This window comes from Scyliorhinus torazame, chromosome 19 (genome assembly GCF_047496885.1).
Source record: "Scyliorhinus torazame isolate Kashiwa2021f chromosome 19, sScyTor2.1, whole genome shotgun sequence".
NCBI classification, from domain to species: Eukaryota; Metazoa; Chordata; class Chondrichthyes; order Carcharhiniformes; family Scyliorhinidae; genus Scyliorhinus; species Scyliorhinus torazame.
In genome coordinates this window covers 114,632,070-114,659,619 of record NC_092725.1, presented here as the reverse complement: position 1 = coordinate 114,659,619, position 27,550 = coordinate 114,632,070, and the positions used below count along the sequence as shown (strand labels likewise).

Sequence of the window (27,550 nt, the reverse complement as noted above, 5' to 3'; positions counted from 1 at the left end):
ATAACTTTCTGGCATTATGTCCTCATAGAGAATATTATATTGACATTTGTGTTGGTGCATGTATCAAACACATAATTTTAATGTCAATGTCACAATTCAGAAAACAGTACAATTTTATATCTATATTGAGGATTTCTTTATTTTGTGTTAGTATTTTTTTACAAGAGCATAGTCCATGGGCAACATGTTACATTTGCCAAATTCAATTTGAAGAATATTAACCTTTTAAAACCTTTGATCCATATTTTACAGTCAACACATTTTCGAAGAGATTTTATCAACAAAGCAGAAAAACCTTGAAAAATGTACAAATGCATCAATGTTTAAAAGTGTCTGAATAAAACAAATTGTCAGCATTAGTGCAGACATCTTGGGCGGGGTTCTCCGTTGCCCGACGGCGATATCGTAATCAGCGATCGGGCGGAGAATGGGCTCCGATGCCCAAATCCTGGCCGCCGCCGCTTTGACGCCGGTCAGCCATGCTCCGGCCCCTCCGAAATGGCGTCATCGCATCACACGGCGCACGCCGTTTCAACACCGTTGACGAGTCATCAGAAGGCCCTCCTGCGATGCTCCGCCCCCGGTGGGCCGGTTTCCCGACCTCGCGGGACACATGTGGTCTCAGCAGTCGGGAACCCGGCGTGGCGTCTGCGGACTGTGTCCAGCGCCGCCACACGCAGCCGGGATCCGTGCCACTGGCCGGGTTTGCTTATGCAAAGGCTGGGGGGACGGGTGGAGGGTTGTCAGGGGGTGGCCTATGGGGTCGAAGATGGTGGGTCGAGTCCACACACGGCCGGCGCCATGTTGTACGGCGTGACCACTGCAGGTCGTCGCCGATCACATGCACGGCCAGGGACCCGGCAATTCTCCAGCCGTATTTGGCGCGGGAGCCGGAGGTTTCACCCAGCGCCACTACTAGCCCCTCACCAGTCCCGGATTCAGTGAGGGTTCAGCGCCAATTCTGGCGTTGTAAAACGCCTGGAAATTCCCCGTTCGAGCCAGCACTTAGCTGCTGAAACGGAGAATCCAGCCCGCTATATTTCAGGTGTTGGTGTTATAATTGCTGAATATGTCTTCAACCAGGCGTGAGTGCTTCTACACACCGGTAAAGGCAGGTAAACGGATCACACACGGAATATGGTGTTAACATGGAGAAAGTTGACTATTTGTGACATTGGAAAACAGAGACTCAGGTGTCCTGTTTGTGCTGTACAGGGTTAGAATGTTGAATTGCCTCTAACAGCTCTATTTTCAGACCTGGCATGCTGTTCTCAGCCGTGTGACTGTGCTGAGACCGTGATGAAATTGCAGCATACTTGCACACAGATGCTTGTACTACATGTGTTGCTTTTCTGTCAGGGCTATTTGGAGTAATGTTCAGGTCAGAAGTTGAAGCTGGTTTCTCTTGTAATGTTTGTTCAAGTGAACAACCTTGTGTAAGCAGTTCTCTCTCCTTAGTGTTTCTCCATTTCATTCTGCGATTCTGGAACCAGATTTTAACCTTTAGAGTTGAAAATATCAATAAGAGCATTTGTGTTAGTTTTGTAATAAAAATGGATTGCCTGTGTTGCATTGTTTAAACCAAGAATGCATTTAGAGAGATGGTTTAATTGGCTACAATATTAAAATTACATTGTTAGGAAGAACTTGGATGGACTGTGTTCCATTTAGGAGTTGCAGACAAAAACATAGCAGGTCTTGTGGTGCAGTGGGTTGCGGCCCTACTTCTGATCGAGAAGTTCAAGTCCCATGTTAAGACTTAATAGGCATGAAAGGTGTGTTCATAATGGGGCCAAACAGGTTGACCATCAGCCTGCAAATCCTTTCAATATGCCTGATGGCAGGTGATAAAGAGCGGGAAAGTTCCCTGGTCATACTGCGAAAGACAACAGCAAACCATTGCAGCACTTTACCAAGTATAATCATGGACCAATCCAATGGAGGTCCTTGCCTGCCCTCTTTAGGCATGGTACTTAAAGGAGCAGGGCTCAAAAAGAAATGTCTCTCTTAAGAAGTGAACTTATCCAAATTTTCAATAAACGTAAAATATGCAACTGATTGTAACATGTAGCAGTATTACAGAATAATGTGAGGTTTCCTGAGAAGGCATAATTAATACTTTCCACTCCTGAATGGTATATAATGAGGCTATAGTCCACAAAGGGATCACAGCCATTTGTTTCCATTAGAGAGGCAATAGGTAGAGGTGGACCACTCCATGAAAGTAGGGCAAGATCAGAGGCAGACCTTTGTGAACTATCACATCAGTACAGAGGTTGAACCTGTGCTGCTGGCTTCATATCACACTGTAGAGATCTAACCTACTGAGCTATCTAATACCACCACAGCCGAGTATTCATTCTTCCCTTTCATTTGGGTAAAATTTGCTACAAGGAAGCAGACCTTGGCAATATTCACAACTCCCTGTTATAAAAGTGAGCAAAAATATTTTAGACATGAATAGGTCCCTGTAATATATTATGATATATAACTTGTGTTTAGGTTATCTGAAAATATAATGTTTTATTGGATTCTTGAAAATATTCTTCATTTATTTTCCACCACAGAGAGCAATCAGTTCAAACTCTGGCCTTGGTAAGTTCTGGAATATAGTGCCTTGACCGGGTGTGATTTTCAGCAGTTGGACCATCACACCACAATAAAGAGCTTCAACTCTAGCAGAATACTTGCCCGATAGGAGAGCACATCATTGGCAGGATTGTGGGGTTGGGGGGATAGGATGGGTCAGGGATAAATTTAGGTGGCCATTGGTGGGAGGGGGGATGAGAAATGGGGGGTCAGGTGGTCAGTGAAATGAAATGAAAATGAAATGAAAATCGCTTATTGTCACAAGTAGGCTTCAAATGAAGTTACTGAAAAGCCCCTAGTCGCCACATTCGGGCAGCACGGTAGCATTGTGGATAGCACAATTGCTTCACAGCTCCAGGGTCCCAGGTTCGACTCCGGCTTGGGTCTCTGTCTGTGCGGAGTCTGCACCTTCTCCCCGTGTGTGCGTGGGTTTCCTCCGGGTGCTCCGGTTTCCTCCCACAGTCCAAAGATGTGCAAGTTAGGTGGATTGGCCATGGTAAATTGCCCTTAGTGTCCAAAATTGCCCTTAGTGTTGGGTGGGGTTACTGGGTTATGGGGATAGGGTGGAGGGGTTGACCTTGGATAGGGTGCTCTTTCCAAGAGCTGGTGCAGACTCAATGGGCCAAATGGCCTCCTTCTGCACTGTAAATTCTATGAAATCTATGAAATCTATTCCGGCGCCTGTTCGAGGAGGCTGGTACGGGAATTGAACCCGCGTTGCTGGCCTATCTTGGTCTGCTTTAAAAGCCAGCTATTTAGCGCTATGCTAAACCAGCCTCTAGGTTAGTCTGAGGGCTAGTCAGTGGGGGATAGGTGGGTTTGCGCAGAGTGCAGTCAGGAGGGTGGGAATGTAGTTAGGTTGGAAGGAGTGAAGTCAGGGGTGGGGGTGTAATCAGGGGATGGGGAGCGAAGGTTGGGGTAGTTGAGGGAGCGCAGTTGTGTGGCTGGGGGTACAATCAGGGGAGTGGAGAGGACAGTTAGGCAGTGGGCATGTAGTCGGGGGAGAGGAAGGGCAGTCAGCGTTGGGGTGGGCAGTTGGGGACATGTAGCTGCGGGAAGGCGGAGGCATAGTGATATTGTCACTGGACTAGAAACCAGAAACCTAGCGTAATGCTCCGGGCACCCGGGTTCGAATCCCACTACTGCAGATGGTGAAATTTAAATTCAATAAAAATCTGGAATTAAAAGCCTAATGATGAATATGAAACCATTGCCGATTGTCGTAAAAACCCATCTGGTTCACTAATATTGTTTAGGGAAGGAAATCTGCCGTCCTTACCCGCCCCCCACAAGGGTTGCTAGCAGGTAGTGGGAGGAAGCTCCATGGCCTGCGGGAGGTCTGGGTATGGGAGGGGGGCCAGGCGCAGGAATTCTATGGGATGTCAGTATGGGTCAGTTCTGAAGTTGCCTAGAAGCTAGAAGTGGTTTTAATTCTAATTTATTCTGGGTAACTATTACTGTAAGACAGTCAGGAGCACCCAATGGTTGTGATTAAAATCACATTTTCAGATGGTTCCCAGTACATTGCCATTGCCCATTGGAAATTTGAACTTACCAGGCAATTGCCATGCAATCCTTACCAGGACGTTATGGGACTCAGTGTCATTCTTTCTTTTATAATGCTCCTGGGAATCGTCATAGGCCATTTCATGACTTTAAAGATACCATGGCCGGGATTCTCCGAGCCGCAATCTCGCTCGGCATGGGGGCGGAGAATGGGCATCAGACCTGCGATCGGGTCCGAAACCATCGCCGCCAATCGCGCACTCACGGTCGACACGGCGCCGGTCGGGAGCCATTGAAAGAGGCCCCCGCGGCGATTCTCCGCCGACAACTGGCCGAGTTCCCGCCGGCGTGGTTCACTCATGGTTCCACCCGGCGGGAGCTCTGAGTGGCGGCTGCGAACTCAGTCCGCGGCCGCCCTGGTGGGGGGTGAGGGGGGGATCCATCACCGGGGGGGGGGGAGCCTCCAGGACGGCCAGGGTGGCAATCGAGGGTTACCGATGGGCGAACGTGCGCGATCTCGGGGGGCGTATATTGTCTGGGCCAGCCCGCGGTGTGGGTCCGCCATGTTGCGCGGGCCTGCCGCCGGGAGTGCAGGGCCCCGTATTGGCAGCCGGAGCTGCAAGGAGCACTCCAGAGCCCGGCTAGCCTCCTGCAAAACGGCGAATCACTCTGTACTTTCTCCAGGAAAGTCCAGAGTGATTAACGCCCGTTTTCTCACGGGCGTGGGAACATAGCCCCATTATCAGAGAACTCCGCCCCATATAAATGTAAGCTGTTCCTGTTATTATTTGCGAATTAAACAGTTAAGAATCTGATTGATAGTACCTGTGAATCTTTAAGCCCAAGGTGTGTGGCCAGTTTCTTCCTGTCTGTCTTACTGATGTATTTCTGTTTCTGAAAGGTTTTCTCCAGTGCTTTCCTTTGTTCCTCACTAAAGACCACTCTCCGCAGGATTCCTCTTCGCACTTTGCTGTGACTAACATGGGGCCAAAGAGGAAATTCACAGTTCCTAAAAGAACCGCTAACTAAGGAATAAAATAAAAGTATTTAGAATTACGACATGTTTCAGGAATAGGGAAAAAGGCAATTGACCTGCAAAGCTTGCACGTATTGATTAATCCTATTTCTAAGCCTCAATCAAGTCATTCTCCAAGGAACATATCCAGTTGCATCTCGCTTTTATTTATATGACTTCCATCAGTAATATTCTACGGTAATTTGTTCCTTCGAGTCAATTTTATGGCTTTGTTTTATACAATGGGAGCCTATATCAACAATATATATATTTTTAAAACAGAACAAGGTGGGTTTTGTCTCCATGCCCAACTCACATTATATCAACAGTAACCCCCCCCCACCTGACCCCCCTCCCCCCTCCTCCCCCCCAGGATACTGCTGCTGACAGTTACTGCTCCCCTAGAAAGTCAAGGAAAGGTTGCCACCGCCGGGAGAACCCCATCAAGGACCCTCTCAAGGCGAACATTATTTGCTCCAGGTTGAGGAACCCCGCCATATCGCTGACCCAGGTCTCCACACTCGGGGGTTTCGAGTCCCTCCACATTAACAGAATCAGTCGCCGGGCTACCAGGGAGGTAAAGGCCAGTACCTCGGCCTCTTTCGCTTCCTGCACTCCCGGATCCTCCGCCACCCCAAATATCGCTACCGCTGGGCTCGCCTTCACCCGAGCGTCCAAAACCCTAGACATCACCCTTGCAAATCCCTGCCAGAATCCTCTAAGCGCCGGGCATGCCCAAAACATTCACCGGACTTGCCGCGCACCTCGGGCACCTTTCCTCCACCCAAAAAAACCTACTCATTCTTGCCGCCGTTATATGCGCCCGATGCACCACCTTAAACTGGATTAATCCGAGCCTGGCACATGATGAGGATGAGTTCACCCTGCCCAGGGCATCGGCCCACAGGCCCTCATCCAGCTCCTCACCCAGCTCCTCCTCCCACTTATCCTTCAACTCCCCCACTGAGGCTTCCTCTACCTCCTGCAGCTCCTGATATATATCCGACACCTTCCCCTCCCCTACCCAGACGCCAGACACCACTCTATCCTGGATCTTACGAGGGGGAAGCCGCGGGAATGTCCCCACCTGTTTTTTAAGGAAGTCCCGAACCTGAAGGTACCTGAACGCATTCCCCGGGTGCAGGCCGAACCGAACCTCCAGCGCCTGCATGCTGGGGAAAACCGTGTCTATAAACAGGTCCCCCATCCTCCTAATACCTGCCCTATACCAGCCTTGGTACCCCCCATCCAACCTGCCCGGAGCAAATCTGTGGTTATTCCGTATCGGGGTCCACACCGGGGCCCCCTCCTCTCCCCTGTGTCTCCTCCACTGCCCCCAGATCCTCAGTGCCGCCGTCACCACTGGACTAGTGGTGTATCGCGCCGGCGAGAACAGCAGCGCAGCTGTAACAAGTGCCCCTAGACTGGTGCCTCTACACGACGCCGCCTCCCACCGCCCTCACGCTGCCCCCTCCTCCATCATCCATTTCCTGATCATGGCCACATTGGCCGCCCAGTAATAACTGCAGAAGTTCGGCAGAGCCCTCCCCAAATCCAAACCTGCCTAGCGCCTCCCACAGATACTCCCACTCCACCCTGTCAAAGGCCTTCTTCGCGTCCATCGCAGCCACCGCCTCTACCTCCCCCCTCTCCGAGGGCATCATGATAATATTCAGGAGCCTCCTCACGTTCGCGTTCAGCTGCCTGGCCTTAATAAAACCCGTCTGGTCCTCCCCAATCACTCCCGGGACACAGTCCTCTATTCTGCTGGTCAGAATTTTTGCCAACAGCATGGCATCCACGTTCAGGAGCGATATCGGCCTGTAGGACCCACACTGAAGCGGATCCTTCTCCTTCTTCAGGATAAGCGAGATCAATGCCTGCGACATTGTCGGAGGGAGGGTCCCTTTCTCCTTTGCCTCATTGAAGGTTCTCATCAGGAGCGGGCTCAGCAGCTCCGAGAACTTCTTATAAAATTCTACGGGGAAGCCGTCCGGGCCCAGGGCCTTGCCTGTCTGCATGCCTGCCAGCCCCCTGACTACCTCCTCCAACTCAATCGGGGCCCCCAGTCCCTCCACCCGCTCTGCTTCCACCCTTGGGAACCTCAACCGGTCCATAAACCGCCTCATCCCTTCCCCCTCCCCGGAGGGTTCCAACTCGTATTACCTTCCGTAGAACTCCCTGAAGACTTCATTCACCCTCTCTGGGCTCAGCACCATGTTGCCTTCCCTATCCCGCACTCCCCCAATCTCTCTGGCCGCCTCCCTCCTGCGCAGCTGGTGCGCCAGCATCCTACACGCCTTCTCCCCATACTCATAAACTGACCCCTTCGCTCTCCTCAGCTGCGCCTCCGCCTTCCCCGTGGACAGCAAGTCAAACTCCGCCTGTAATTTCCGGCGCTCGTTCAGCAGCCCCCCCTCTGGGGCCTCCGCGTACCTCCTATCTACCCCGAGTATCTCTCCCACCAGCCTCTCCCTCTCCGCCCTCTCCTTCTTCTCTCTATGGGACCTAATGGAGATTAACTCTCCCTTAATGACCGTCTTCATTCGCTCCCACGTAATTCTCAATACTCCTCCTTATCCGCCCGCACACCTCTTCGCCCGCGAGCTGCCCCACATCCAGTCGCCAGAGAGGGCGCTGACCCCGTTCCGCCCCCAGTCGCAGGTCCACCCAATGCGGGGCATGGTCCGAGACGCAATGGCCAAGTATTCTCTCCACCCTCCAACCTCGGGATTAACGCGCTACTCAACACAAAGAAGTCTATTCGCGAATAGACTTTATGGACATGGGAGAAAACGGAAAACTTCTTCGTCCTTGGCCGTGTAAACCTCCAGGGGTCCACTCCCCCCATCTGGCCCATGGACTCCCACAAGGCCCTGGCCGCCGCCGGTCTCTTTCCCATTCTGGACTTGGAACGATCTAAGCTCGGATCCAAGACCATATTAAAGTCTCCTCCCATTATCAGGTGACTTATCTCCAGGTCCGGGATCCTACCCAACATGTGCCTCATGAAGTCCGCATCGTCCCAGTTCGGGGCATATACATTCACTAACACCACCCGGGTCCCCTGCAGCTTGCCACTCACCATTATATACCTGTCCCCCTTGTCCGCCACGATGCTCCCCGCCTCAAAAGCATCTCGTTTACTGACCAAAATAGCCACTCCTCTGGTCTTTGAGTCTAACCCGAGTGAAACACCTGTCCCACCCATCCTTTCCTTAGCCTCGTCTGGTCCGCGAGCTTTAAGTGCGTCTCTTGCAACACGTCCGCCTTCAACCCCTTCAAATGCGAGAACACGCGGGACCGCTTGACCGGCCCATTCAGGCCCCTCACGTTCCACGTGATCAGCCTGGTCGGGGGGTTAACCACCCCCCTATCCCGCCGACTAGCCATCTCCCTTTTTCGGCCAACCGCGTGCCCCCACCTCCCTCCTCCAGCTCTCTCCCCGGCGCCCCCCCCGCCCGACTCTCCGTCCATGCCCCTCACCTGGCTCCCCTTCAATTAGCAAAGCAGCACCCCTTTCCCCCCCCCCCCCCCAAACCCCCCCCTGCCAAGCATCCGCTTAGCTCTGGTTTCCCCCCCATTGTGCTTCGGTGAGTCAGCTCACCCATGCTGACCCCGGCCGCTCCCGCCTCTATATACCAACCCTTAACTTGTTGCCTCCTTCGGGCCACCCTACCCCCCTCTCCCCCGCAGGGTAGAGGGGCAAGGGCCATCTGTGACATCCCCGTGCTCCGGACAGCCCGTCCCGGGCGTTTCCCGCCCCCTAGCACCGAACTCCTGGAAAACAAAACATCTGGAAAACAACCAAAACAAACAACAAAACCCCCAACCAAACTAGGGCAGACATGCCCATAAACTTATGCTTTACCCGCCGTCCTCCCCTCGGTCCCTCCCCACCCGCACATTTCACCCCCATACAACAGTCCCTTAGTTCAGGTCCAGCTTCTCCTGCCTGATGAATGACCACGCCTCGTCTGGCGTATCAAAATAGTGGTGCCTGTCCTGGTATGTTACCCACAGTCTGGCCGGGTGCAGGAGCCCAAACTTCACCCCTTTACCGTGGAGGACCACCTTCGCCCGGTTAAAACCTGCACGCCTCCTCGCCAGCTCAGCTCCCAGGTCCTGGTAAATTCGGATCGCGCCATTCTCCCACTTCCTGCTCCACTCTTTCTTTGCCCACCGCAGGACTCGCTCCCGGTCTGCCAAGCGCTGAAACCGTATCACCATCGCCCTCGGTGGCTCGTTTACCCTCGGCTTTCTGGCGAGAACCCTGTGCGCCCCATCCAGCTCCAAGGGCCGCGGGAAGGCCCCCGCGCCCATCATTGTCCCCAGCATTGTGGCCACGTACGTGCTCGCGTCCGCCCCATCCGCTCCTTCAGGAAGGCCCAGGATCCGCAGATTGTGGCTCCGAGATCTGCACTCCAGGTCGTCCAGCCTCTCCTACCATCTCTTACGGAGCGCCTCGTGCACCTCCACTTTCACCGCCAGGCCAAGGGTCTCGTCCTCGTTCTCCGCCACCTTCCTCCTCACCTCCTTGATCTCCTTCTCCTGCGCCTTCTGGGTCACCACAATTCTTTCCATGGAGGCCAGCATCTCCGTTTTCAACTCCATGAGTCAGTTTTTAAGGAGCTCCTGCTGTTCTCTGGCCCACTGGGCCCACACCTCCCAATCTTCTCCGGCTGCCATTTTGTCCTCCTGGACCTTCTCGACCTTCTTCCCTGGGCTCGCGCGTCTGCCGGCTCCGCTCCTGGTCCTCTCCATGCACCAGCGGGGAGGGCTCTCCCACGTCTGTTCCCATGCCGGTCCCTCCTGTTAATTGCCGCTGCTGCTCCTTTTAGCGGCCCAAAACACCGATCCCGGCGGGAGCTGCCATTCGTGGCCGCTACCGGAAGTCAACCAATGCCTATTCTGTCCATTCCAGTGAATCAGATTGAGTTAAAGATCCTCTCTCATTGTTCAGTGAAATGCACAGAATTCACTGGCATTCTGGCCAACATACTGACTCAATGCTACCAAAATAAATTGACTAGTTATTTGTTGTAAAACTGTGGATCACAAATGGCTCACAAATGCGCCTAAATAGTGACTACTTAAGTAATTTGTCATATGTGAAGTATGTTGGCATGTTTCTGACAGGTATATGGTGTCATAAAAATGCACATGTTGTTCTTCTCTCTGTTCAACTACTGGATTAGCAGTGTCTAGTTGCGATACTTGTAGATGTTGCCACTTACAAACAGAAATGTACTTTGTGTTTTGCATTCAAATTGAATTGTGACCTGGATTATAATTTTACATCTTGTTTCATGGATATTTGGTGATGAAAACATGATTTTGTTTTCAATTTGGCATAGACTAATTGATAAACAGCGCCACATATTCATTCTTAACAAAGCAAGTTGAACGATCTATAATTTATGAAAAGTTGCAGAATATCTCATTTGTGAACATCCCTATTTTGAAGTTTGTTTATGGTGGTTGAATAAATCAACTACACTTTTATTACTCAGGATTCCAGGCCACCTACTGCGGCAAGATGGAGCAGTGGTTAGCACTGCTGCCTCACGGCGCTGAGGACCCGGGTTCGATTCCGGCCCCGGATCACTGTCCGAGTGGAGTTTGCACATTCTCCCTGTGTCTGCATGGGTCTCACCCCCCCCCAACCCAAAAGATGTGCAGCGGTAGGTGGATTGGCCACACTAAATTGGCCCTTAATTAGAGAAAAAAGAATTGGGTGCTGTAAATTATTTTTTAAAAGGATTCCAGACCACTTTTAACCACTATTTTAGGTTCACATTTTGCAGCTGCACCCATTTAAAACAAAAACAATTTCGAAACACATCAGCTGTGCGCAGATACGAGGTTACATGAAACATTGTGCTGGTGAATGTTTTTGCATGAAAACCATAAACCTTGATAATATTTGATTGAATCCAGTACTATTATTTCAAATTATATTTCATCAGAATGCTTACTGATTTTTCTTTCCAAAGCTAGGCTGAAATTTTCAAAACATAACTTCCCCGTTATTCAGTTAATGAATTCTAACAACTAAAGAACAAAAACATTTTCCATGCAATGATAAATAATTGATAACACCTAAAAATAGGCAATATTGAACGGAGTACTCCAAATCCATGCTTTTGTTTATTTTCTGCCAGATGGATTTTTAAAAAAATATTCTCTTACATTGTATAAAGTCACTGAATTTTGAAACATGTATATTTAGAGTTATGATTATCATGAACCAGTGGAGCCCAATCTTAACAATCAATGGAACTCTCCTTTAAGTATCTGCTCAGACGTCAAGTATTAGTTAAAGCATGATGTGGTCTGTTGACATCAAGCAATAAAAGTTTTAACATAAAACATTATGGAAAAATATTATAAAGAGTTGGAACCTAAAAAATGGTTGAGTGGGGGTAATTATCTAAATTCATGGCAAATACAGGTGTAAATAGCTGTAATTCATAAAATAGGTTTGATGTTACTGGAAGTCAAAGGGGATGCAATATTAAATTGCTATCAGTGTCATAACCAGGAATCATTTATATGGAATTGTATCATTACAGAAGGTAAAAGCCCAGCATGGTGGGTGTACCCACATCCGTATGTGTCCATTCAGCAGACACCCTTAGATAGTCATAGTTTCATTCAGCTATCCTAATTTCACCACCCTGACTGACAGCTAGTAGGATCTATATCATTCCTACAGAGACTCCTTTAATAAATTGGCCCAAACAGTTAGAATGGAAATTGTACTCGGTTGAGGAGGCAAAGTAAACACAATTTTTCTCACTTACTGGAGCTTACTAAGCTAGTATCAATCATTGTTCAGAGAACAAATAAAGGAATTTATATAGGCAGACAACCCTATGCGCTGTCATATATCACACAGCCATACATCTAGCTTGCTAATTTTAAATATATATTTTTTTATTTGATTTTCAACAATTTATACAAAATATACAAAGTAACAATCAAAACAACAAACCAAGTATCAATGCCCTCAACAACCCTAACTGACCAAACAAAACCCAATCCTCACAGCCCCCCCTCGCCAATAGAAACCCCCCCCAATAACAGCTAACAGTGACCAGATCCTTAAAGTGTAATATAAACGCCGCCATCACCGATATAGACCATCAGTCGCTCCGCTCACCATGAACTTGACTTTCTTGAGATGCAAGAACTCCATTAAATCACCCAGCCATGCTGTAGCACTGGGCGGTGCTGCCTGTCTCCGTCGTCGGGCCAGCAATGAAGCAGAAGCCAAAACGTTCGTAATCACCCCAGTCCTTAGTTCCGGCTGGTCTGATACCCCAAATATTGCTACTATTGGGCAGGGCTCCAAATCCACATCTAAAATTGCCATTATGGTGTTAAGAAATGGCCCCCAAAAACTCATCAAATTGGGGCAGGACCCGTAACTTGTAATTTTTTTAATGTAAATATTTTAATAGGAGTTAAGTAAGTAATACAAGGTAACCTTAATACATTGCTGAACCATGAGTTGAATTTCCTCTTCTTTATAGACTTTCCTTACTTAGACTAACTTTCTCTATCTTCAGCAACAAACTCTCTAAAGTACCATTTCAGGGTTTGACAACTTTCCTAACCAGACCCTCCACCCACCCACCCCCACATTCCTCCCCCCACCCCTCACTCCCCAATAGTTCCATCCATGGACAGCTCGGTGGCACAGTGCTTAGCACTGCTGCCTCACAGCGCCAGTAACCAGGGTTCAATTCTGACCTTGGGTGACTGTGTGGAGTTTGCACATTCTCCCTGTGTCTGTGTGGGTTTCCTCCCAGTGCTCCGGTTTCCTCACAGTCCAAAGATGTGCAGATTAGATTGACTGACCATGATCAATTGCCCCTTAGTATCCAATGGTTAGGTGGGGTTACAGGGATGGGGCGGAAGAGTGGGCCTGAGTGGGGTGCTCTTTCAGACAGCCAGTGCAGACCAAATAAAATGAATGGCCTCCTTCTGCACTGTGATCCTATGATTCTCTACACATTGCAACTCCTTCATAATTCTGCCACCATAGGCTTCCCTCCACAAAGCCTGAGCTGCCGTCACCTTAGTCCTTACCAAGCTCTGCACAAAGACGCTTTTCTCTGTCCTCAAATGCCTCAAAGGCTGACCCCATCCTACTTCCGAGACCGCTTTCAATCCCATCACCACATGTGCACTCCTCTGACATATGTCGACTCTGAATTCCCTTTCTTCTTTGCTCCTGCATTGGTACACACTCTTGGGGTACTACGTTCACACCCTCTGCAATCCCCTCCTTTAATCCTTATCCATGCCGTCCTCCCATTCGGCTTTCAAAAGCCTGCTAAGCATTTCAAGTACTCCGTTTATCCATCCAATTCGACCTTTTCTTTTCTCCCTGCTAAATGTCTGTTTTCTACTGCTCCCAGTTACATGCTTGGAAGCATTTCCCCCGTGTGTGATGAGCCCGATATAACTGCAACTTGTGGATGAGAAAAGGACGGTCTACATCAGGCTTTTGGCTGGCTGGGGATTTAATCACCCTATGTTCAGTAAAATTAGCAATAATGTCCATATTTCTAAACTCGGTTCATCCTCTGACTTTGAGTCAGGCAGACAGACCATATCAGTTAAAGAAAGTCTATAAAAGTCCATTTCATTTCTGTTTCAATGAACTGATCTCAATGACTGTGGTTGGCGGGATCCCCCAATTGGAACGTGAGAGACAGGGTGAAGACTTGCAAACAGAGCTTTATTTCTAGCAGTTAGGAAAAGGGCGCCTGACCCCCCGGTCCAGTGCTTTCTTAATGGAGGCTGATTTGGAAAGTTCATCTGCTCTGTGAAAAATACTGGCGAGGTCGCGTGTGGATGAAGAAAGTGAAAGTGGCGATTGGTCATGGTCCTGTTGGCCATTGTGTAGGAGTCTTGGCCATGTAAAACGCTCTGTGGGAAAGTGGCAGCCTCTGAAAACAACTCAGAGAGTCTCAGCTCATTAAACAGCCAGAATTTGCTGCCTCACTTGTCAAGAAGCATTCAAACTGGCAACTCCCCACCCCCCCCCGCCAAAAAAAAGCCATTTTAGTCACTGCAAATCTGAACAGCCAGTTTGATTTAATGCCACAATGCCTTCGAAAAGGCACAAAAAGACATACCACCAATACCTTTAAATGTGTTTAACATTGGACATTTCCCCAAATTTATTTATAAATATTTTTATTTTAAACAAATTAGAAACGAAAGTCATGTTTTCCCCCCAAGGTGAACGAAGACACAATTACTTGTGCGAAAAACACTGGAACAGATTAAGTGTTAACTCTGAATAGATTCTTGTTCATACATTTGAAATACAGTCAGGTTGGTGCATTGTGCAAGCCTGCGAACTGTCAGTGAGAAGACTGATTTTTCATACATTGGAAACGCTGACACATTGTGAAGCAGAAACGTGGCGTTTGACTTGTAACCATTTTTCAGGCCACATGAAATCGCATTGCTACGGTATACAAAACACATCAAGCATTACTGATGCAGCACAAAAACTTACTCGGAAAAGCAGTGGGGGAGAGCGGCTGCTGGCAGGACCCACCACAGCAAGTCAAGAAGACCTGGGAGAAAGTCGGCAGGAAACATTTGGATAAAGCTGCAAATATTAAACCCAGAAAAAAAACAAAAATGAGATCAACAGTGTTGTTCAGCGTATCCCCCCCACCACCCCCCCCCCCCCCCCCCCCCCCCCCAGCTTCAAATGAATAACCATAAAAAGTATTTCTTACAATGGTTAACACTGAAAAAAATCTGCATGTTAATGATGCGGGTGTCTGAGTATGTTCTGTAAATCAAAGGGGAACGAATTTCAGACATTCAACCGTGTTATTGATGCTTTTTTACTTGGCGGTCGGGGATCTATAAAATTAAATAATGGTTCCAGCTCAGAAGGCTGCCATTCAGCCCGTCCTTTCCCACTGTCTACAAGAGCAATGCGCCTAATACCTGCAGAAACCCACGATTAACTATCCCCCAATCCAAAAGGCAACTATTTCCCATCACTCTCTGGTTTCTGTCACTCAACCAATTTTGTGTTCAAGTTCCTACTGTCATGATATGCAGACATGCAGATAATGATATACAGACAGGCAGCTAATGAACACAGAGAACAGGATATGACCAATGAACAGGCAGGACACTCAGGGGTGGTTGCTCACTATAAAAGGCACGAGGCACTCACACTCCGCCTCTTTCCACTGATGAACATCTACAGAGTGAGTCAGGGTGTATTTACAGTATCACACCTCCAGCATGTGGCTAAGAGCTAGTCTGGTTCAGTCAGACAGAGTAACCACACTTAGATTAGCAGAGAGTCAAACTCATAGAGAACTGTGCTAACTGTGCTACTGGTTCAATAAATCAGATTGAACTAACTTCAAGGTCTGGAGTATCTTTTGGTTAAAGCTGCATCTAGTTGCAGCCTGTGTTATCCCAGAGTACATAACACGACATGCTACCAGGAGACTGCTTAATCTAGGTGGTTTACCTCAGTCCGTTCCGTGACGACCAGCGAATGTATCCCGGCACAATGGAGAAGATTCAGGCTCCTCACCAGCTCAGGACCTCCGGCAATCTCAGTGCCAACTGGCGGACATTCAAGCAAAAGTTTCTGCTGTACATCGAAGTTTCAGACCTCGTGGGTGCGTCTGATGCAAGGAAGATCGCGCTTCTCCTCTCAACAGCGGGTGATCAAGCCATCAAACTCTTCAAGTCTTTTCAATTCACCGAAGGCTAGGATAAGACAAAGTTTCAGACCATCCTGGACAAGATTGACAGTCACTGTGAAGTGGGCACCAATGAAATCTTCGAGCGCTACATATTCAAACAGCGTCTACAAGGTAAAGATGAATCTTTCAACTCCTTCTTAACTAACCTCCACCTGCTAGCACTGTCCTGCAACTTTGGTGATATTGCTGACTCCATGATCAGAGACCAAATCATTTTTGGAGTTCACTCTGATCCTCTGAGAGAGCAGCTACTGAAAATCAAGCATATGACCCTGCCAGTCGCGATTGAAACATGCACAGTGCATGAGTACGCCAAAAATCGCTATGCCCAGTACAAAGCGGCTGAAAATGAGAAACTTGCTCCCACGAGGCAGAGCGTGCAGGCCATCTCCCGGATGCAGCGCCTCAGCATTGATGAAAGCGGCCATTTTGCGCGCTTTTCCCGGGGCCCCACGCATGCGCGATGTGAACGGGATAACGAAGCGGCCAACACCCGCACTGCGCATGTGCGATGACGCGCGGAGCGTCAGGACACCGACATCATGACGTGCTCTAACTGCGGCAAAACCCACTGAAAGAAACACTGCCCTGCAAGAGGCAGGCGATGTTTAAACTGCGGGAAGCCTGGACACTATGCAGCCTTGTGCAGGTCTACACCACCAGTCAGGGGCCAGCGCTCCCAATTCCGACGATGGCGCATTCAGAGTGTGCAAGAACGATTACAGGATTCTGATCCTGGCAGCACAATGGATCCAGAGGAAGAATGCCTGGACTCCGCCTACTGTGTGGGCATCATTACCAAATGTGAATATGCCACATCCAACTCATCACAAATTCAATCCATCCTCGCTGTGGATTCTGCGGACGAATGGCGTGCGGTGATGCAGGTAACCACTGCTCCATCCAGTTTAAGCTGGACACAGGTACTTCTGCCAACCTCCTCTCACAGGCAGATTTCAAATGCATCAAGAAGCCCTCCAAGGTCCTTCCAGCAGCCTGCAGGCTCCTGAAATGCCATCACGGCACTGGGATCCTGCCATCTACTCGTCTCCAACCGGAGCACCCAAGCACGGTTACATTTTGAAATTGTCAAGCCAGACAGGGCATCCCTACTTGGCGCGCATGCCTCCAAGCAGCTGAATCTTGTGCAGTGGGTTTACACAACGACATCCTCCAATGAGGATCTTCAGGCTGGCATTGGCGACATCCTCACTCAGTATCCGGATGTGTTCGATGGGATGGGCACGCTGCCATATCGATACAAGATTCTGCTACGACCTGATGCCAAGCCAGTGGTCCACACACCACACCGGGTCCCGGCTCCGCTGAGGGAGCGCCTGAATGCACAGCTCAAGGATCTTCAGCAACAGGGCATCATTTCCAAGGTAACTGAACCGACTGACTGGGTCAGCTCGATGGTATGTGTCAGAAAGCCTTCGGGAGACCTGCGCATCTGCATTGATCCCAAGGATCTCAATAGGAATATAATGCGTGAACACTACCGCGTCCCGAAGCGGGATGAACTCACCAGTGAGATGGCACACACACCTTTTTTTCACCAAGTTAGATGCGTCCCATGGATTTTGGCAAATCCAGCTGGATGAGTCCAGCAGAAGGCTCTGCACCTTCAACACACCGTTTGGCAGATACTGCTATAATTGCATGCCGTTTGGCATTGTCTCGGCATCGGAGATCTTCCATCGTATCATGGAGCAGATGATGGAGGTCATTGAAAGGGTTTGTGTGTACGTGGACGACATCATCATATGGTCCACAACCCCTGAAGAGCATATTTCACGTCTCCAGCAGGTACTCCGCCATGTCCATGCCAATGGCCTGAAGCTGAACAGATCCAAATGTTGCTTTGGCATGTCGACACGCAGGTTCCTAGGTGACTAGATCTCTCAGCAGGGCGTGCGCCGGACACAGACAAGATCAAGGCCATCGAAGCCATGAAGGTCCCTGAAGACAAGAAGGCGGTGTTGCGCTTCCTGGGCATGGTCAATTTTCTGGGCAAGTTCATCCCAAACCTGGCCTCGTACACCACGGCCCTACGAAACCTGATGAAAAGGTCCACCGCCTTTGAGTGGATGGCAGCACATCAGGCAGAGTGGTTGGAGCTGAAAGCCAAGCTCCCCATTGCACCCGTCTTGGCATTTTTTGACCCAGACAGGGAGACGAGGATCTCGACAGATGCGAGCCAGAATGGCATTGGTGTGGTGCTGCTTCAACGCGATGACACTTCATCCTGGGCACCGGTAGCCTACGCATCGAGGGCCATGACGCTCACCGAAACAAGGTATGCGCAAAAAGAGAAGGAATGCCTGGGTCTTCTCACTGGCATTCTCAAGTTTCACGACTATGTCTACGGCCTGCCGACATTCACAGTCGCGACGGATCATCGGCCTCTGGTCCACATTATCCACAAGGACCTGAACGACACAACGCCTCAGTTACAGCGCATCCTCCTCAAACTCAGAAGTAACGACTTTGACTTTGTGTACACGCTTGGCAAGGAGCTCATCATCGCTGATGCATTGTCCCGCTCCATCACATTGCCTAGTGAACCGCTGAAAATCATCTGGCAGATTGAATCACAGCTGCGTGCTCGCACCCTCTAGGCGTCTGATGAGAAGTTGGTTCGTATCCGCGAGGAGACAGCCAAAGACCCCCTCTTGCAGCGTGTCATGCACCACCTCGCCAATGGCTGGCAGAAAGGGGAGTGCCTCAATTTTACAATGTAAAGGACGACCTGACAGTGATTGATGGTAGCCTCCTCAAGCTGGACCGGATTGTCATTCCACTCAGTCTCCAGAGCTTGGTGCTCCGCCAAATCGATGAGGGACACCTGGGCGTCGAGAAGTCCAGCGCAGAGCCAGGCAGGCTGTCTACTGGCCCGGTATTAGCCAGGACATCTCGAACATGGTCCTCGACTGAGCGACCTGTCAACGCTTCCAGCCAGCACAGAGCAAGGAGACGCTCCAGCGGCATGAAATCGAGACCTCCCCGTGGTCCAAGGTTGGTATCGACCTCTTTCGTGCGAATGGTCGTGACTACGTGTTGATTATTGACTATTTCTCCAATTACCCTGAAGTCGTGAAGCTCTCAGACCTCACATCTCGGACCGTCATCAAGGCCTGTAAGGAGACGTTCTCCAGGCATGGTATCCCACTCACTGTCATGAGTGACAATGGCCCGTGTTTCAACAGCCAAGAGTGGTCTATGTTTGCCAAGTCATACCATTTCAAACATGTCACTTCCAGCCCACACTATCCGCAGTCCAATGGGAAAGGGGTGCACATTGTGAAACAGCTCATCTGCAAGGCCGCGGATTCTGCTTCTGACATCTACCTCGTGTACAGGGTGACCCCACAGTCCACTGGCATGTCGCCGGCTCAACCCCTGATGAACAGGGACCTGCGGACGACGCTTCCAGCCATTCACTTGCCCAACCTGGATCACCTCCCGGTGCTGCAGAAGGTGCAGCAGCTCCGAAACCAGCAAAAGCAGGGCCTTGGCAGACACTGTCAGGATCAAGATACCGGATGGTGGCTGGTCTGCTCCAGCTGCCATTGTTCGACAGGCTGTGCCCCGCTCGTATGTTGTACGTATGGTTCTGTTGTGTGACGAAACAGACGGGCACTGCGCAAAGTTGCCTGCCCGCAACCGCTTTCTTCTCCGTTTCCGTCCGTTGTTTTGCCACCTCCTTATACCTCGAACTACGAGGTCACCAGTCAGGCTTCCATCCCGCCTGTCAAGGCGCGGTCGGCCCCACCACCACCTCTCCGGCGGTCGACAAGGATCAGACGCAAGCCCCAGAGACTGGACTTATGAACATTTGTTTTGTTTGCTATGTTCTGTTTTCTCACATTAGACAGCTGTCTTCACATGTAAACATGTTCACATATGCCACCGCTTGTAAATATGTTAATATATGCCACCACATGTAAGTACGTTCCCATATGCCAACAAAACATTTTTTAAAAGGGAGATGTCATGATATGCAGATATGCAGATAATGATATACAGACAGACACAGACATGCAGCTAATGAACGTAGAGAAGAGGACATGATCAATGAGCAGGCAGGATACTCAGGGGTGGTTGCTCACTATAAAAGGCACGAGGCACTCACACTCCGCCTCTTTCCACTGATGATCTACAGAGTGAGTCAGGGTGTACTTACAGTATCACACCTCCAGCATGTGGCTAAGAGCTAGTCTGGTTCAGTCGGACAGAGTAACCACACATAGGTTAGCAGAGAGTCAAACTCATAGAGAACTGTGCTAACTGTGCTACTGGTTCAATAAATCAGATTGAACTAACTTCAAGGTCTGGAGTATCTTTTGGTTAAAGCTGCATCCAGTTGCAGCCTGTGTTATTCCAGAGTACATAACACGACACCTACCATCTCTTTTATTCTATGAGGTCTGACTTTGTCTTTATCAAACGCTTTTCGGAAGTCCTTTTGTAGCACATCAACAGCTTAAGTTACTTCATCAAAAAACTCAAGCAAGTTACGTGAACATAGTTTCCCATAACAAATCCATGCTGATTTTCCTTAATTAACCTATGCTTGCCCAAGTAACTGTTAATTTTGTCCTGAATCATTGTTTCAAAATGTTTCCCACCAAGGTTAAACTGAGTGATTAGTAGCTTCTGGGAATATCCTTAAACCCTTTATTGAACAAGGGTGTGACATTTGTATATATTTGTCTCTGAGGAAGATTGGAAAATTACGGCCAGTGCCTCCACAATTTTCATCTTTACTTCCCTCAGTATCTGTGGGTGCATCTCATCTGGTCCTAGTGACCTAGGCCCACATCTGGAGGTTCCCAGCATCACAGATGCCAGTCTTCATCCAATTTGATTTGCTCAAAATCTCACATCAAGAAATGGCTGAAGGCACTGGACAGTGAAAAGTCTATGGACCCCAACAATAATCCGGCAATAGTACTGAAGACTTGTGTTCCAGAACTTGCTGCACCCCGAGCCAAGCAGTTCCAGTACAGCTGCAACAGTGACATCTACTCATCAGTATGGAAAATTGCCCAGGTATGTTGCTTACAACCCGGCCAATTAACATCCCATCAGTCTTCTCTCGATCGTCATTAAAACGATGGAAGGGGTCATCAACAGCGCGATCAAGCGGCATTTACTCAGTAATGACCTGCTCACGGATGCTCAGTTTGGATTCCACCAGGGACACTCAGCTCAACCTCATTACATTCTTGGTTTAAACATGGACAAAAGATCTGAACTCCAGAGGTGAGACGAGAGTGACTGCCCTTGACATCAAGGCAGCATTTGACCGGGTATGGCATCAAGGAGACTTAGCTAAACTGGAGTTAATGGGAATCAGAGGGAAACCCCACCACTGGTTTGAGTCATACCTGGCACAAAGGAAGATGATTGTAATTGTTGGAGGTCAATCATCTCAGTTCCAGGACATCACTGCAGGAATTCCTCAGGATAGTGTCCCAGGCCCGATCATCTTCAGTTGCTTCATCAACGACCTTCCTTCCATCATAAGGTCAGAAATGAGCATGTTTGCTCATGCCTGCACAATGTTCAGCACCATTCGCGACTCCTCAGGTACTGAAGCAGTACATGTCCAAATGCAGCAAGACCATGCACAGTAGCCGGGCATGGGCTGACAAGTGGCAAGTTACATTCATGCCACACAACTGCCATGCAATGACCATCTCCAACAAGAGAGAACGAACCATCGCCACTTGACATTAAACGGCATTTCCATCGCTTAATCCCCCACCATCATCATCCTGGGTGTTACCACCGCCCAGAAACTGAATTGGACAAGCCATATAAATACTGTGGCTACAAGAGCAGGTCAGAGGCCGGGACTCCTGTGGCGAGTAACCCCAAAGCCTGTCCACCATCTAAAGACACAAGTCAGGAGTGTGATGGAACACTTTTGATTTTCCTGGATGAGTGTAGCTCAAACAACTTGAAGAAACTTGATACCATGTAGGACAAATTAGCCCATGATTGGTACCCCTTCCATAAACATTCAATCCTTTCACCACCAACGCACAGTAGCAGCCATGTAGACCATCTACAAGATGTACTGCAGGAGCTCCCAAAGGCTCCTTAGGCAGCACCTTTATAACTCATGACCACTACCATCTAGAAGGACAAGAGCAGCATATACCAAAGAGAAAATGCAGGAAAATCTCAGCAGGTCTGGCAGCATCTGTAGGGAGAGAAAACAGCTAACATTTCGAGTCTTGGTGATCCTTTGTCAAAGCAGCATATATCTGGAACACTACCACCTGGATGTTCCCCTCCAAGTTACTCACCACCTTGACTTGGAAATATATCACCGTTCCTTCACTACCTCCCTCTTTCTGAAAGGATTTAACTGTGTCACTGGATATTTCTGTGTCTTTAAAAACTACTTTGTGATTGATAGGTGTTTACAAGGTCATGGTGTCAATTGATCCAGGTTATACTGCCAGTTAGGGAAATTGGAGTTCTGTGCAAGGGCATGCACATGTGTGGAGTCTCTCCTCCATCTAATTAATTTCCTAAAAATTATACGGTATTAATAAAATTCTAATCTAGTCTTTATTAGTGTCACAAGTAGGCTTACATTAACATTGCAATGACGCTACTGTGAAAAGCCTCTTGTCGCCACATTCCGGCGCCTGTTTGGGTACACCAGAGGGAGAATTCAGAATGTCCAATTCATCTAACAAGCACATTTTTCATGACTTGTAGGAGGAAACCAGAGCACCCGGAGGAAACCCACACAGACACGGGGAGAACATGCAGACGCCACACTAACAGTGACCTAAGACGGGAATCGAACCTGGGTCCCTGATGTTGTGAAGCAACAGTGCTAACCATGACAGTTCAAATTTTACGTGTAAACTAAATCAGTTTCTCCCAATATTGTTGCTACTCTGTGCATTTATAAATAAAGTTAATATTTACATCATTCATCACATGTCAAACATACAGCCTGAGAAGTTTTACTCGGAATCCAGTCCCTCTTTGTACTGTGACCAAAAGGTCTGAGCTGCTGGGTGCAATGTGACCAAATGGTCTGAGCTGCTGGGTGCAATGGGACCAAAAGGTCTGAGCTGATGGGTCTCCTGTGACCAAACGTTCTGAGCTGCTGGGTGTACTGTGACCATAAGGTCTGAGCTACTGGGTGTACAGTAACTAAAAGGCCTGAGCTGCTGGGTGAACTGTGACCAAAAGGTCTGAGCTACTGGTGTACAGTAACCAAAAGGCCTGAGCTGCTGGGTGTACTGTGACCAAAAGACCTGAGCTGATGGGTCTCCTGTGACCAAAAGACCTGCGCTGCTGGGTGTACTGTAACCAAAAGGTCTGAGCTGCTGGGTGTACTGTAACCAAAAGGTCTGAGCTGCTGGGTGTACTGTAACCAAAAGGCCTGAGCTGCTGGGTGTACTGTAACCAAAAGGCCTGAGCTGCTGGGTGTACTGTAACCAAAAGGCCTGAGCTGCTGGGTGTACTGTAACCAAAAGGTCTGAGCTGCTGGGTGTACAGTAACCAAAAGACCTGCGCTGCTGGGTGTACTGTAACCAAAAGGCCTGAGCTGCCGGGTGTACTGTAACCAAAAGGCCTGAGCTGCTGGGTGTACTGTAACCAAAAGGTCTGAGCTGCCGGGTGTACTGTAACCAAAAGGTCTGAGCTGCTGGGTGTACTGTAACCAAAAGGCCTGAGCTGCTGGGTGTACAGTAACCAAAAGACCTGCGCTGCTGGGTGTACTGTAACCAAAAGGCCTGAGCTGCCGGGTGTACTGTAACCAAAAGACCTGCGCTGCTGGGTGTACTGTAACCAAAAGGCCTGAGCTGCTGGGTGTACTGTAACCAAAAGGTCTGAGCTGCTGGGTGTACAGTAACCAAAAGACCTGCGCTGCTGGGTGTACTGTAACCAAAAGGCCTGAGCTGCTGGGTGCACTGTGACCAAAAGACCTGAGCTGATGGGTCTCCTGTGACCAAAAGACTTGCGCTACTGGGTGTACTGTAACCAAAAGGTCTGAGCTGCTGGGTGTACAGTAACCAAAAGACCTGCGCTGCTGGGTGCACTGTGACCAAAAGACCTGCGCTGCTGGGTGTACAGTAACCAAAAGGCCTGAGCTGCTGGGTGTACTGTAACCAAAAGGCCTGAGCTGATGGGTCTCCTGTGACCAAAAGACCTGCGCTGCTGGGTCTCCTGTGACCAAAAGACCTGAGCTGCTGGGTGTACTGTAACCAAAAGGTCTGAGCTGCTGGGTGTACTGTAACCAAAAGACCTGAGCTGCTGGGTGCACTGTGACCAAAAGGCCTGAGCTGCTGGGTGCACTGTGACCAAAAGGCCTGAGCTGCTGGGTGCACTGTGACCAAAAGGTCTGAGCTGCTGGGTGTACTGTAATTTTGGCAGTCAGCTACTGTCCCTCAGCAACTAGCCTTGGAGCATCGAATGTTCCAGTGTGTAACAGTCACTCTCCACCTAAAAGCTGATTTAATGACAGAAATTTGAGTAAATTGCCTGGGCTCCATCTAAGAATCATTTTAAACGTTGCAGTAATCACTGGGAAAGCCGGGAAACAACAATGTTTATGTCGTGAGGTCTCTTGGTAAACTCGGTTCTGACCAGCTTCACAGTTTGCATTGATGTGAACCTGAACCCATTTCTCATTCATACAAATTGTGGGGCAGGTTGTCCTGTCGCTGTTAGCGAAACTCACTGGTCACAAGGCGTTGTGTGTAATAGTTCAATCCTATTATGTCTGTCAGAAATCATACAATGGTGATTATTTTTTTGTTCCTTTTTTTGTATCTTTGTGTGGTGGATGCAAAATACCTCTGGCCACCAGTTTGAGTTTGGTATGTGTGCCACGTGTGAAATGTGCAACCACCAAGCTTACCTTATACTGCCCACTGTACATTTCTGCATCATTGAATCTCTGCACAGAATTCCTACAGTGCAGAAGGAGACCATTCGGCCCATCGAGTCTGCACCGACCATCTGAAAGAGAACCCTACCTCGGTCCACTCCCTCGCCCTATCCTGTGACTGTAAGCGCAGAGCTCAGCGCCAGGAAACTCATGTATTTTTTACAAAAATGCAGAAACACACACCACCTGTGGATAGAACTGACAAGTTCATGTTTTAGGCTAGGACAGAAACACTATGCTCGCCACAAAATGTCCATGTCCATATCTCGCAGTCCTTTGGCTTTTTAGCTGTAGTAACGTTTGCTTTTTCTGAACATTAAACGAACAGGCCCAAGGAGATCCCAGTCAAATTCGTCAAATCTGACTTTGCTTTTGCGCTGAAGTTATATTGTATCCGGTCTGAAACACAGCGGTGAGATTCAGCCTCCTTCAGTGAGGTTGTCACCACTTGGAGTTAGTATCGTCCAATCATGGTTTGGAGCGCTACTTTGTGTTAAATGTTTATCTGAATCTGTTTTGCTTTCAGTGCCAAAGTAATAATATAAATTGCAGCCACGGAAGTTCAAGGTCCACAAAGCCTTGGGAATTTTGTATCGCTTTGTTTTGAGTTGAAATCTACAGGAGGCCATCTGCACAGCAGAAATCTACACAGACCATTTGCAATAAAATTATACAATGGTTTAAAACAAATTTAGATTATAGATAAAATTGCATAATTATTTTATCCTCCTAACTTTGTACCCTTTACCATGCAGAATTCCGTATGGACGTTTTTTTGAATAAATAGTTAAATCGTCCAACGAGTTTAGTGCAATTTAGACGGTAGCGACAATATTTGGGGGAAGGTTTCTGCATGAAACTTTTACAGGTTAAAAATGTTCTGGCGCTGCCCAGGTGAGTGGAAAGTATTTAGTTCTTCCGAGTAATATTGGTGTGGCCTGCTGAATAAAGAGAAATGGTGTGAAATCTTACCTATTTCAGGGTAGGATACTGTGAGGCTGGTGGAGGTGACTGGGGTCTTGTCGGATGTGGACCTCCCGCTGGCTCGATTTGTTCCGCAGTCTGGGGCACTTTCGCTGGAGTTGGGTTTGCAGGGATCGGTCGGCTGAGGGGCGCGTTTACCCGAAGCAAATTATCAATGAGGAAACTTTTGCCCGAGTTGTGGAATGCGGGGGGTTGAGGTGAGTGGAGGGCAGGAGATGCTGGGGCCAGCACTTGCCAGGACGCCGCCGGGGCCCGGATCGGTCTGGGGAACATGATGGGAATGAGAGAGGTGGGGGTGGGGATTTGGGAGGTGGGGGGAGGAGGAAAGAGATGGGGGGGAGGGAACAACAAATGTGGTGACCAACACTTTGTCTCTGTCTCCCTCACTGCCAAGCAAGTCAGAAACACAAACCGCCACCCCAAGGTGATAAGTGACTCTTCCAAATGTTGTAACTTTTGGCAAAGTGTGGAGTGCGCCTCGGGTGAAGCAGGAATGCGATGCGATTGGCCCGAAGCTTTACATGTGATTGTGTAGTGAGCTGAATAATGACCGTGCGGAAGGTGTTGTCCAGGACATGTCACTCTGCAAAACTTTCAGCTGTAAAACTGCCCCAAATTCTATGATGGAGCCAAAGACCCGAGTGCGACCCCCCCCTCCCCCCCCCCCCCCCCCCCCCCCCCCCCCCCCCCCCCCACCCCCCCCCCCCTTCCCCCTCGTTAATGAACTACAACGCTTTACAGCTTTCACCCCATATTAATGGAACAAATTGAATGTGGCTGGAATCCTAGCAGCCTCCTACCCTACTAACCTTGGCTATCTCGTTTCTTATTGTATCCATTTTGTCAATCTGATTTACAGCGATCCAAATCAAAAGAAAGTAACATTTCAAACTGCAGCAGAATTGAAGGGTCAGCTGTATTCACCATTTCCCCAGCTTGGCTCTGGTGAAAGTGCTGTCGATAGCCAGGCGGTGCCTTGCTGACCAGCAACAATTCTGAGTTTGGTTGTCAGCATAATCGTTTCCAATGGCCCCCCTTTTACATAAACCCCTCTATTCCAGCATTTCCTGATCTTGTTTAGGACATTCTGTTTTCTCTGAATCGTATGTCATCCCCGAAGTACAAAATCAGCTGCAATCATATATCTATTTGAATTCTCCAGGAGTGATATCATCGACCGCGTTATCATGTTTAACCTTGGTCCTGTACGCAAAGCAATTGTATCATTCTTTTGGATTCATTTCAAACCTGAACATTAATTGTCAAACCCCCGCTGTTGGATTTCAATCTGCAGATGTTTTAACTGCTGGGCCGATCTCAACATTTTCCCTCTTGTTAATAAATTTTTTTTTAAATCCAGTATACTGGATGTTAAAAGATTCTAGAGATGGAACACAATTCCATGGCCCATTCTTCAGGTGAAGGTAGAGAAATAGCACATTTGGAAACACTCCATCCTGCAGATGAGTTTAAAACATTGAAACGCAATCCCTTAGTGAAGAACTGCGGTGTTGGATTTTATACACTCGGATAATTCTTCACCGTGGCATAACCATATTTTGAGGGCACTTGTACAAACTTTCGCCTCTTTTCCTTCGCATAATCTTTGCCCACGAATAACGTTCATGAATTCAGCTAACAGAAAAAACGAAATATTACATCTGCGTTGGTTCTTGTGCGGATTTTAGTGGGAATCGCTGTTTTTTTTAATAAGCAACGAATCAAAAGCGATGATCCTGATAAATAACAGGATGAAAA

The 27,550-nt window shown here is 48.7% G+C and overlaps 1 protein-coding gene across 1 annotated transcript; it reads right to left on the bottom strand.

The window, feature by feature from the left end:
• Positions 1–126: 126 nt before the first annotated feature.
• On the bottom strand, positions 127–26,631 carry LOC140395967 (homeobox protein DBX2-like). Its single transcript, XM_072483994.1, has 5 exons — positions 26,602–26,631; positions 25,781–25,913; positions 14,652–14,747; positions 4,921–5,120; positions 127–1,501 (listed from the first exon to the last, which is right to left on the bottom strand). Exons 1-5 carry the CDS (start codon positions 26,629–26,631, stop codon positions 1,190–1,192), a joined length of 771 nt encoding a protein of 256 aa, XP_072340095.1. The 3' UTR covers positions 127–1,189.
• Between the last annotated feature and the right edge of the window lie 919 nt (positions 26,632–27,550).